The 12,790-nt window shown below is 39.8% G+C and overlaps 1 protein-coding gene across 2 annotated transcripts in view; it reads left to right on the top strand.

The window, feature by feature from the left end:
• Positions 1-851: 851 nt before the first annotated feature.
• The window catches only part of inpp5b (inositol polyphosphate-5-phosphatase B), a 19,497-nt gene continuing 7,558 nt past the window's right edge, over positions 852-12,790 (top strand). Inside the window, exons 1-10 of one of the 2 annotated variants that reach the window (XM_029452356.1) lie at positions 852-1,049; positions 1,841-1,920; positions 2,185-2,282; positions 2,448-2,477; positions 2,587-2,697; positions 3,758-3,901; positions 7,928-8,021; positions 9,686-9,856; positions 11,929-12,030; positions 12,306-12,420. In XM_029452356.1, coding sequence (XP_029308216.1) covers positions 993-1,049; positions 1,841-1,920; positions 2,185-2,282; positions 2,448-2,477; positions 2,587-2,697; positions 3,758-3,901; positions 7,928-8,021; positions 9,686-9,856; positions 11,929-12,030; positions 12,306-12,420 — 1,002 coding nt within the window. In that variant the 5' untranslated portion in view covers positions 852-992. Of the gene's footprint in view, positions 1,050-1,840; positions 1,921-2,184; positions 2,283-2,447; positions 2,478-2,586; positions 2,698-3,757; positions 3,902-5,055; positions 5,195-7,927; positions 8,022-9,685; positions 9,857-11,928; positions 12,031-12,305; positions 12,421-12,790 lie in introns of those variants that run through there. The other variant, XM_029452357.1, reaches the window with a different exon arrangement.

Below are 12,790 nucleotides of genomic sequence, written 5' to 3'. Positions count from 1 at the left end.
CTCTCTTTTTTAATGAATTTGTTTTATTTTCCATCTTATCTTTCATGAATTATTGCATTTTTTGTTAATTCTAGGTCTATTATTATTATTATTATTATTATTATTACTATTATGATTATTATTATTATTATTATTATTATTACTATTATGATTATTATTATTATTATTATTACTATTATGATTATTATTACTATTATGATTATTATTATTATTATTATTACTATTATGATTATTATTACTATTATGATTATTATTACTATTATGATTATTATTATTACTATTACTATTATGATTATTGTTATTATTGCTATTAAGATTATTATTATTATTATTATTACTATTATGATTATTATTATTATTATTATTATTATTATTATTATTATTATTATTATACTAACATGTTTTAATATGATGATAGTTGCTCGATTGTAGGGCTGTTGCAAATGAAAAAAATCAGTAGTGTACTGAACAACTAAATTTGCACAACTAAATTATTATTTTTTAGCATTTTAAGCCACTGAATTAATGTATCACAGGTTGTTTCACCCTCCAACAAAAGCCCACTTAAACCCAATTGATGTGATGGCTCAACAAACCTCCTCGAAAGCTTTGATAGGTTCTAACTTTGTCGAAGTTGAGTTGACACAGCTCTATTGTAGGACATAATCCTCTTTGGATCAAACGCCTGAGGCCTGTGAAGGCATCTTTAATCCAAACCAAAGCGATGACAGCCCAGATGTGACGTCACCCCGGGTGCACAGAGCGAGCTTAAATCAGTGCGTGGCAGAACTGGGCCGAGCCAGCAGCGGAGGAAGAAGAAGAGCACATCTGGACGATAAGGAATAATGTCGGTTTACACGAGGCCCCTGAAGTGTCTCTCCTCCTGCTGCTGTGCATTTACAGAGAAATAATTGGGAGTTACGCGAAAGTCCTCCGGGTATCGTGTGAGTGTGGGAAGCGTTGTTGCAGGAGTTGTCACACAAGTCTTCACTATGGATCAATCCGTCGCAATTCAAGAAACTTTGGAAAGGGGAGAAAACTGCATCATAGTATCCTTTTCGACGTTCAAGGGCTGTTTTCATGGATTATCAACACTTCCGAGGAAGGACTACCTTCGTCAAACTAAATATAACTTGAAGAATATCGGAGGTCGGAGAGAGGCCTGTGGGATTAAGGCTCTGCCACACGGTTGACATCTATAAATAATCTCGTACAACCTCACCGAGGCTGTGGTTTCAATCCGTGCAAAGTATTTACAGCGCACGGGAGTTTGCAGCACTAGTGTAGGTTTAGTTGGGTGTGACTTCCCAGGGATTTGGGCCAACGTTTGTAGTGAGACCTTTCATCCACAAGATGGCAGCTTTGTGCCACCAGCTTTCTCATATAGCTATACATCCTAGGTAGTGGTGGCATGAGTAAGGATCCTTTACTTAAGTCAAAGGAACAATAGACTACCCTCCTGCATTCATAAAGTTATTTAAAGCAAAGTATTATCATGAACATGTGCTCAAAGCATCAGAAGAAAGGCTATGTTGTAATGTTGTATGTGGGATTTTAGTAGTTAACTATGAGAATGTAACATATGTTATAAGATGGAACATGTAACATGTCAATTATTCATTTGTAAAGTCACTACAGATGTCAGACAAATAGTGCAGTTAAAGAGTACAACGTGGAACCACTTGTTGTACTGCAGGAAACAAACTTAAAATGTTGCCCATTGTACCCGAACAATGAGTTGAAATGAGAGGAGGGTTCTATTTCCTGAAATTAATTAAAAGTGCCACTGAAGGAACACATGGAAATGTTTCCACATGATCCTTAACTAAACTGTACACATGCTGTCCAATGCGATGTCTTCTTTGATAGCATTACAGAGAGCAGACTGCTGGGATTGGTGGGGTCTACAAAAGAGCATGCGTAAGTTTGAAAAGATAGTACAAATGTGTATTCAAAGGGGTAACCATGTTAGTTTGTGAGGAATGGGAGTGACAGGATCATGCAATCCAGGGCAACACCACAAAATGACCACGTCAGCCTGCAACACACAGTAACCAAAGAGGTAGCATTCACTGCAGAGCTGCAATGCTTGCATACTACTGTAATACAGGTGTCTTTTCTTTATTGTGCCCACCCTTCTCTGCTGTCAGACTGCTGACTAAATCCAGTTGTCATATTTTGTAGAATCTTTATTTATACCCACCGAAGGATGGCTATTACTGCCGATGACGTGTCCCTGGAAGACATCATACCCATCTCCCTCGACTTTGCTGTTGTGGAGGGTGAGCTGCTTTTATATGTTGTACCACATTGCAACCAGACTGACAATTTAAAAAAAGGAAGGGTGCCAGATATAATAACGTGTTCCTCCTAGATTTCTAGTAAAATGACATGACAGTAATCTGAAGTGCCCTTACACATTTCTCACACTGCACCCTGTTTTTTAGTTTCCTCACCAGAGGAACTTGCAGTCGTGGGTGAGTTGTCCTCATTACCTCATCAGCTCAATTATAATGTGTGACATAATTGATCCACTGCATGAAACTGAATGTGGTGTTTCCCCTGTTTGCTTCCTCCCAATGCTAGGTGCCGATACTAAAGTGAGAGTAAGCTACCAGGAAGAGAAATTACAGCTCAGACTTCCTTTTGGATCCCACTCGCGGCTCTTCCTCAGTGAGGTCAACAGGGCGTGGAGTGGTAGGTCAGCCCTTAGAGATGTGTGATGTTTGGCAAGGATATCACTGAAAGTCATGAATATGTGTGGGAAATGACTATTCATTCAAACAGTGAATATAACATGGACCCTCACCTCTTCACATATATTTGGGTTTAGTAGTTCATATCTTTAGATTTTCTTTTCTTAACAAAGTAGGAGGCCTCCATGTGTGAAGAAGTACAAATAATCTGCTCTAACCATCTGTTTGGAGGAAACCTGCTCAGCAAGTCTTCATCTGCCTCGAGTTTATATGATGTGCCAATCTATAAAAGTACATTTTTATTTTTAAAATTCAAAATACATTTTTTTAAAACAGTACACAAATACATTTGTAAGACTCTTGAGGCTGTGGTTAACAACTTGCGCCAATTTGAGAACTACAAACTGGTTAGTGTCACTTCATCTGTCAGTTACTGGGTGTTGGACATGACACATGGCTGACCAGACAGACAGGCAGACAGACAGGCAGACAGACAGACAGGCAGGCAGGCAGGCAAGGCAGACAGACAGACAGGCAGGCAAACAGACAGGCAGGCAGGCAGGCAGACAGACAGACAGGCAAACAGACAGGCAGACAGACATACAGACAGACAGGCAGACAGACAGACAGACAGGCAGACAGACAGACAGACAGGCAGGCAGACAGACAGACAGACACAAAAAGAAGGGGTTGGAGTTTGGATGGTGTGTGTAGCATTTGTTTGCAGAGGAACCAGATGAGAACAGATTAAACAAGATGTGTATCTTCTCTGTATCTCTTGAAGTACTTTAATTTCTGCATCCTGTTCATCTGAATGGATGTGGCCATTGAAAGGTTAACAGACAGTCTGTTTTGGAAGTGATGTGTCACTTATTCTCTAAAATGAGCCATAAAGGCTTTTAACCTGGTGAGGGATACCAGGGATGGAAAGATTGAATGACCAGGCACCTGTAGTAACTGTAACTGTCACATTTAAAGCACTAAAGTACAATGTACAATTGTTGTTGCTCTAGCTTCTCCACTTTTGTCTTATCTCGCTCTCTCTGTCTGTCCTTCTTCAGATGTTTGCAAGTCGACCACACAGGCACCCAAGTTTGAGTGGATCAGCAAGTACCACAAAGCCACCGGGTGCCAGGGAGTTGTCAAACAGGCCCTTGCTCCCCTCGCCACAACACCCACTCAACTCAACCAGCACCAGGAAACAGGTTTGTCATCTTATTTCTATTTGCAGAATTGCACAGCCAGTATCTTCATGTCCAATAAAACTTCAATAAAGTAGAATAAATAAAGTAGGCCTTACAGTATTTGTGCAGTGGATGAAAGGAGATGCTCATTTTTTATATCTTAGATAGCCTCACACAGATAAAAAAATCTACTACAAAGGGTTGCAAGATAAAACTGGTCGGTTTTGCAAGTACCACTTCCTTGAAATGCAATTGGCCCAATTTACGTACGAGTACAAATCTACTCATAACTGGCGTAGAGCCATGTGGAGAATGAGATAATAGGTTGGCGTGTCATAGCAGAAAATACATGTATTATTATCCATTTAAGTGTAGTGACCAGCATGAACAACAGCATAGCGCAGACAAAACTAAATGGAAAGCAGTTATTATTTGTTATTACTAACAAATGTGGCTTTCCTGCTATGATATGTGGAAATGACTGCCTGTAAATGAATTTCTGAGAAAGGTCAATATAGAGAAGTAAATCTAAATAAACAAAATATAATCATTGAAGTAATAAGTTATACAAAGCTGCCAGTTTATACAAGAAGGTTTGTAGGTTAAAATGTGGCACACACTTGAACTGAACTGATAATGAGGGGGAGTTTGTTCCACATTGAAGCAGCAAATAGGCTGCAAAAGCATGCTATGATTTTATTCGTAACAACATTTGGTTGCCAGGCCTAACATTGAAAGGAAACCACATGTGAAAAAAAAAAAAAATAGGCCACAAGATTCCATATAATGAGATCTTTAGAGTCGTGCTGTGGAATTTACAATTTGTATGCTTTGTATGAAAACATTTTGTGCAATTAGTTTTACATCTTTATGGTCTATTTCACACAGCTTTCATACATTATGTTTGTGCATGCTAGATTACAGCTATGGCATGCATTTCATATGCAAAATATATACAGTAATGTAAAGAATATACAAATCATATCACATTTTTCATTCAAACTGGTCCTTACAGATTCTATATATTCCACAGTTTAATGTCAAAATGGATATGTACACTATGTATTTGTCTTGAGCTTAATTTCCTCATTTACTACTGATGTGATGAAGCGTTTTTCGGTCGCATTTTCTGCAGAGTGCATTGTTGTTTGTTCAGCCTCCTGTCCCTGCAGCAGGCAGCAGGCAGCAGGCGAAGGTAAACTCCTCCTACTACAACATTAGCATGGGCTGGTCTCACACTCACTGGACATTGCTCTTCTGCACAGAATGCTTGGGAGCGGTGCATGGAGATGTCTAGAGAGATGAGGGACTCTGGTATGAAAAATATTCTTTACATTATTGATTTGTATTGAGGTGGTGAAATGAAACGCCATCGCATTACTCCTGTAGCATTCAGTTGACGCTAATTAGCTAGCTTGCTAGTTAATGCTAGCAAGTAGTAGCGGTGGTAATTCGGTCTTATTTAAAAGAAGCTAACTTTAGCCAGAGTAGCTAAAAGGGCCAGGCGGATTAATGTTTCTTTTTTTTTTTAATAATGTCTGTATTATTAATGTTGTTTGCTTAATATGAAGCTACTGTGAGTGTTAGCTCACGTAGACGGTTGACTTGTAACTTAACGGCTAATGTTAGTGCTGGCTAAATGTTCATGGTGTTGCTACGTTACAAACAAATGACACACCTGTTGGTGGTGCAATAACGTATTTTAGTGACACGGAATTGTGTCATTTATTGAGACATTGTTTTTGTCTTGCTTCTTAAGCAGTGGGATTTTTATTTTATGTTCTGGTTAGAGAAGACAAGAGGCATTCCCTTGTGGATCATCCTCTAAGCTAACGTTAGCATTTTTAGCTTAAATCAGTTGTCTGTAAACTTTCTTCCGACTGCCTCTCAGTGAGATACAGGTTCCCACTTACTGTCTGCTCACATGTGGGAGAAGCTTCTCTGTCGTTATTAAGTCGTTAAATCATAGGTTCCTCTGCATTTTATTACCTATAGTTTTATATCATGAGGGGAAGTTGTGCAATGTTGAACTTTGTGCACTTGGAGTTAAGCTATGACTTTTTTTAATACTGAAGCGACTGACCTGATACAACTTGACATTTATGCTGACTTGCGATCAACCGCAGATAGAGAGGCATAGGCGTGTGAAATTGTAGTTCGTCAGGCTTCATGCAAATTACTCCTCAGAGGTTGAAAGTTTAGTTAAGCTTATTAGCTGTTTAAGAATACTAATGCATGAGCAGGAATGTAAAATATGCCTTAAAATAACTACTTGCACACGAAACCCTTGTGGGGTAAGGGCCTCAGTCAGGTTGCAATATTGGTTACATTAGGTTTAATAACTAATGACTAACTCATTCAGCACGGTGCATATAGTAGTCACACATTTTTCAATTATTTTTATTTGTGCATTTAAAGCAAGCCTCAAGATTTGTTTTAATTGTTGTTTTTGCAAGTTGCTGTTCTACTTTTTCCAGATGCAATTTGTATTGTTGTATTGCTGTAACTACTGAGTACAATTGTAGAACTTGTGCATCACGTTGTGTGTCACTTTTAATTCAAAGCAGTTTAGAATGAACACTATAAAGTTATGGCACCATGAGTTTATCTATGCAAAAAGCAGAATAGGATGAACTCTTCTCTAATAAGTTATTTCAGTCTGCACAAGTCCTTGCAGTCCAAGGGTGAGAGTTATTCATACTCATGATCTCTTTTTATTTTATAGATTAAATTGGGAAACGCTTCAGTCCGACAGGTTCTTCTGTGTGTGCACATGGAGATTTAACTGTCTCAAATGCAGCATTCCTGTGCACATTTTCAAAAGTATTTCACAGTTTGCTGGCAGTTTCCTAAGTCAAACAAAGGTCCATCTTCTTATCTATGAACTGTTCTCGCAAACAAAAAAGTAAATGAAACGTCAATCTATCCCTCTGGGTTTAAAAAAAGAAAGGAAATGGTGCTTCTAGTTGACCTTGCATAGCCTAACCTTAATTTTGTTTTTGTTTCATTTTTCCAAAATGTACCAAATTTAAAACGCGCAGCATGAGCATTTGTGACATGTTGATCTTTTCTCAGAGTTTGGACACACAAGTCACAACCTTTGTTTTTCTTAGTAAAGTCAGAGTGATGAGAACATTTCCTTTTTATAAAACAAAGATGCAGCAAAAAATAATGTTGTATGCAAATTGTGGTAGTAGTGATAAAAGCAACACCCTTTGTTTCACAGGCTGACTGCCTCTCTGTTTTATTGCTTTACCTCTGTGACCTTAGTTTGAACATTGTTGCATCATTTTCTTAGTAGTAATACTGTTGATTATAATAATAATATAATACTGTTGTGATTAGTTTACCTTTGTCATGTTAATAAAAACATTACAAAGATGAAAGCCTGTTATGTATCTCATCGTGTGGGTCATAAAGCAGTGCTTTTGGTCAGGTGCACTCGTAATGTAGCGAGTTATAACCTCGTAGAGTTTAATTTCCTGCTCAAAGAACTTGGCTTTCTCTTTCAGCGCAGCCAGCTGTGTTCCCTGCCAAGCTGCAGGAGACAGGGGCCATGCTGTCTCATACCTCACTTGCCCATTAAATCCAGCTACTTAGGATGCATTAACTGTAACCAACTGCAAAAGGCAGCCTCAGTCAATTGACCACAACAACTTGTCCCTGAATTTGCACTTTTATGATTGACTTGTTTGTTTTTATTCTTAGTGATAATTAGCTTTTATTGATGCACCATGTCAGTTGAAATATGGGTTTGCTCAGGGTTGGGTTCTTTCTTATTAGAGTGAGTCGTCCCAGGTTGACAATACCTAAGGCAGAGTTTAAGATAATGTTGATGGGAAGGTCTCCCTGCAGCTGGCACATTCACACCTCGTCTTAACTCGCAAACAATATTGTAGTTTGGGATGAACATGCTGTCAGTTCTGATGGACATGATGCAGACGAACTGTGCTATAATGCTGCCCTTTGGCTTTATGATCTGTGTTTAACATGATGAACAAGTAAATTGAATTGATCTTCCTTTTCTCTTCTGCTTTTCCCGAACAGAGAAATCATCAGACAAAAAGGGAACTTTAGAAAGGGAGAAAGGTTCTTCTAACAGTGGCACGCAGAAGACCAAAGCATATTCCAGCCAAGAGGGGTAAGATCTTTTTATTTATTCACATGCGAGAGCTCTCAGAACTAAAACGCTTAACACGAGTATGTCTTTTTACATTGTGGTAGAAAGAGTCTTAGAATATCCTGATATCCCCTCTAGACTTACGCTCCCTCTCGCCCCCACTCTTTATACATCCTCTCCCCTGCTGGGAGAGTGTGCGGCTCGGGGCTTTACCAAATTGTTATAAGCTTAAAGCTTCATTCATAACGATGACGTTCAAATTATAATTATTAATAACTTAGGCCGAGTATCCACATAGCATTTGGGGTTTTTTCAGAGTGCTCTGACCTATTTGTGTGGCGGCTCTGAGCCTATTTGAAAATCTCTGAACTCTTTACTAAGACTGTTGTCAAGAACTGCCAGTTTCTCTTACTTACTATTCGGAAGTTTGTTATTTTCTTGCCTGTTTCCCTGAAGTGGAACTCTCTTAGTGAACAGAACTTCTCACATTGGAGGAGGAAGTGCATCTCTGTCTCATGTCTTGTCTATTGCAAGTTGGTGGTCACTGAGCCTGTGTTTGGTATTTGTATTCTGAGTGCAGACACTCTAAAATACTAATCTATATTCTCTGTCCAATAATAATTCATTCTACTTTGGGTTTAAATATATAGATGTTTTGATTATTATTATTATTATTGTGTTGTTTTGAATCAGTGCTGATGAGAGCCCGGTTGTTGGCTTCATCGTCAGCTGACCGAGGGGACTGTTGTCAGGGTATGAGCTGCAGATCTTTCTTCAGTGCTCACACATAACGGAAAGCTAGCGGACAGAGAGGAGATATTTGCTGAATTTGATAAAAGGCGTATTGGATTTGAATCAGAGACTCTACGTTTTTATTGACATTCTGTGTTTCTCACTAAAAAACGTGCACGCTTCTGCGGGTACATGACAAACAATCAAAACGGGGACGCACTCTCAAAAACATTACCCCGTAATCCTACTAGAGGTCAAATACTTCAGGGGAGCCTTTGTATTATTACTCAAGTAGAAGCATTCAAGTAGCTTTTCTAAAGATTACGCTCAGTGTAGCCTTAAACATATACTCTGGTGTTAGTGTGTGAAGTATTGGTGCATAGAAAAAGCATAATTACGGTGATTTGAGTTCTTTCCTCCAGCAGTTTTACAGCAGATGTTGTGCACGTGCCTGGCAGCTGCTTGGTGTTTGTGTGTTTACATTATTTAAAGTTATTTAAAGTCTAAAAAGCAAATGTTCTCCGTTCAGTTGTTTAACCTGGAAGCCACTGCTGCCACTTTTGGAATGAATGCTTACACTCTAAGATGGAGTTTAGTTACTGCTTATCGCTGAAAAAAGATTACAGGGTCCAGGCGTATTACATTTCTCCCTTTCCCCTCAGCCTCATTCCATATTGACGACATTGAAATAGAGCTTCACTGCATAGCCTGGGTTCCTGTTGTCGGTGTGCAGCAGAGTGTAATCTCTCTGCAATGCCATCATTTTTTAGTTCTAGCTTTTAGGTGAGGTATTGCTTGATTAGGTTGCAGTTAGGTTGTACCAGTTCACGTAGCGCAGAGTCTATGATCATCTGTTCCCTCTGAAATGACATCAGTGTGACAACCTCACCCTGTTTCTATCTTGGTCTGTCTCTCACCCCAACGCCTAACTGGTATTTGTTCTCTCTGTTCAGTCAGCGCATCTCCAGTCGGGAGGGCAGGGATGACCTGGTGCGCTCCTCCAGCCACACCACCTCTAACAAAGCTCAGATACTGGCCATGCCGCAGTTCGGCCTGCGCGACAACCTCATCAAGTGTGAGCTGCTGAAGAATGAGCACCTTTACACTTACCTGGAAGACTTCAGGTATTTGACTCTTAACTGCTTGTTGCGTCAGTTTTTAATCCGTTAGAACAATGTACATGTGTTTGTCCAATGACACGTCCCTGTCATCATAGGAAATCTATCATTTTTTTATGTCCTTGATATCAATAATGTGTCGATACTTTGGGTGGGGCTGCTATCCAGTCGTGTTGAGGTGTACTCTGCTGGCCAGCTCAGAATCTAAAATAGTTTGCTGGTGCAGGAACCGTGTGAGCTCGCCGTGTAACTGTGAGTTTGGATCCTAGAAGTGTTATGTAGAAAGAATGAGTCAACATCTGTGGGTTTGTATTTCTGTGTACTTGTCCTCTTCGCTAAATGTAGCTCCACTGTCTCAGAGTAGTGCATCAGGTCATAGCTCTTCATCTAGTTTCTTACTTATTGTAGGAATGAATGTCCCTGTAGAGGTCTAGACATTGTATTGAGGGTTTTTTTGTGTCAATCAGATGGTTTAAAAAATAAAAAAGCATTTGCTGAGGTCAGCATCAAGGCTCAGCTATGATGCTGACACTGCCTCCTGCTGGTAAAACGTTGCCTCATATTTACACCCATACAAAGATGATAGCAACAAATAAACAGGAATATAGATGTAATAGGGAACAAAAGAAGGAATCTTAAATATGAGAAGATTGAAATGCATCAGCATCTGTGACACACCGAAATAAATCGGGGAATACTCTGTATGCTGTGTTAAAACATGCAAACACATTATGCTGTTCAGTGTACAATTGAATATCAAGAAGCACTATATGTGGCCTTGGCAGTATGTTGGCTCAGTGGATGGTACCCAAAGGTTTCCTGCGTTATGGTACCAACTCCCATTCCTTTCTGTGTGGCATTTGCATGTTGGGTACAGGTTTTCTCTGGGTGTTTTGATTTCCTCCCACACACGAGACATGAAGCTCATGTTGATTGTGAACTCTAAATTGTCTGAATGTGTTTGTGTTAGACGTGCGACTGACTCGCAACCTCTCCGAGGTGTTGACCTTTAGCTCAAAGCATGCTGCTCATGTCCCTGCATGACCCCGAATAGCAATATATAGGCTTTGAAAGTGTATATATATATACACAAAAGCATATCCAGAATGTGTGTAGATATGGATATTTTGAACATGCATATATAAATAGCTCATTGGTAGTCTGTGCTGTTTGCCTTATACACTTGAATCGTTGCCTTTATCAGAAAACTCAGATATACAGGTTATACACACAGAGGTTGCATTGTGCTGCGACACGTGTGCATCGCCTGCCTTCATCTCATATTACAGTACATACTGAGAATGTACTGAAAAGCTTTGTTAAAGTGCACATAAGAAGTGCAGCACTCCAAGACTATTGTATAAAAAACATCTTCAGCATATTTCTAGTTCGCTGAGGCCATTAGGGAAGAACGTGTTGTACTGTGCAATGGCAGTCAGCACAAAATAAAGATCTCTGTGCAGCAGTATGAGCAGCCTGAAGGTCAGAGAAGAGAGCCATTTAATGGAAGGAAGTTGATTCTCTATCTGGACCTGCAGAATAAATCTCAGCGGGGAGGTAAATGACGAGGACCGGGTCCTCTCACAATGTACGTGCGCTTCAGTAAGGCACTTAGGTTTCCGTACGGCTGCTCAGAGATCAACGATGAGATCAAAAGTGTTTTATAGGAGCTAGACACAAAGGCGGAGTGAAGAGTCAGCCGTCATACAGAGTGGGAGACGCATGGTTGCTTAATTATGGGGATGACGGGAGGGGGTTTCTGAAGCTGGTGGCACATTAGACGAGCAGCTCTGACTGTATATACTGGCCCTTTAAATGATTAGAAACATTGCTGAAAAAAAGCATTTGTTCTCATTCAACCTGCATAAAATGTAATATCTACACGTGAGCTAGTGAGCAATGCAGTAACACAGGAAAGGATCTTAATATAGGTTAAAGTCATTGTTTCATTTTAATCTCCCCTGATTATAGAAAAGACTCTCAGCCTGCAGAATAAACTCTAAATAGTTGGCAAACAAACTGGCTCTGCATTCCTCTCCTTTTGTGCTTCCTTCTCATCTCCCCACGTTGTGTTTCAGCGTTTTCCTCGGCACATACAATGTGAACGGACAGACGCCAAAGGAAAGCCTCTTTCCTTGGCTGAGCTGCACTCCGGACCCTCCTGACATCTACTGCGTGGGGTAAGTTACATTACACCCTGCTGGAGAATATCCTTTTCAATTCTCCGCTTAATCCCATTACTCAGACAGACATGTACGGCTCAAACCTCTGACGGATGTATGCAACCATTGATCCTGCTTTTAAGTAGGAGAACATGTCCACCCACAGATTCAGCACTATGTGTAATCCTGCCTACGTTTCACTTTTTACTACTTTGAGTAAAAAAAAAAAAGTTTTGAGAACCATGAAAGTACTGGCTGAACATCAAAACTTTGCCGTTTGTCCTTCCTGATAGTTTTCAGGAGCTTGACCTCAGCAAAGAGGCGTTCTTCTTCAATGACACGCCCAAAGAGCTGGAGTGGACAAAGGCTGTGTCCAAGGCCTTGCATCCAGATGCCAAGTATGCCTTAGTAAGGAAGTCTCTTTTTATTTCATTTGGTTCTTCCTGTGTTATTATTATTATAGTTATTAACCATCAGTTGGAGTTTGACTGGGTCTTTGTATGTTATTGCGCAGCCCACTGTATTCTGTCTGTAGAGCTTGATAGAGCTGGTACAATATGTTTCTTTGATTGTGTTTGAAGTGTTCTAGTAAACTGGCAGGTAGCTCATGCAATTTCCGCCTGTGGCCATAGCAACTACCTGCATAACAGTGCACCACATACGCAGGTTGTTACACGGGATATTCCTTAGTAACAGTCATGATATCCTTGTTTATTTGATGAGCTTAATTTCCCCTTATTCGATTTCTTCTACTTCACTTTTCTCAGAGTGCTGATTC

This window comes from Cottoperca gobio, chromosome 16, assembly GCF_900634415.1.
Source record: "Cottoperca gobio chromosome 16, fCotGob3.1, whole genome shotgun sequence".
Lineage (NCBI taxonomy): Eukaryota > Metazoa > Chordata > Actinopteri > Perciformes > Bovichtidae > Cottoperca > Cottoperca gobio.
This window is presented reverse-complemented; position numbering and strand designations above follow the sequence as displayed.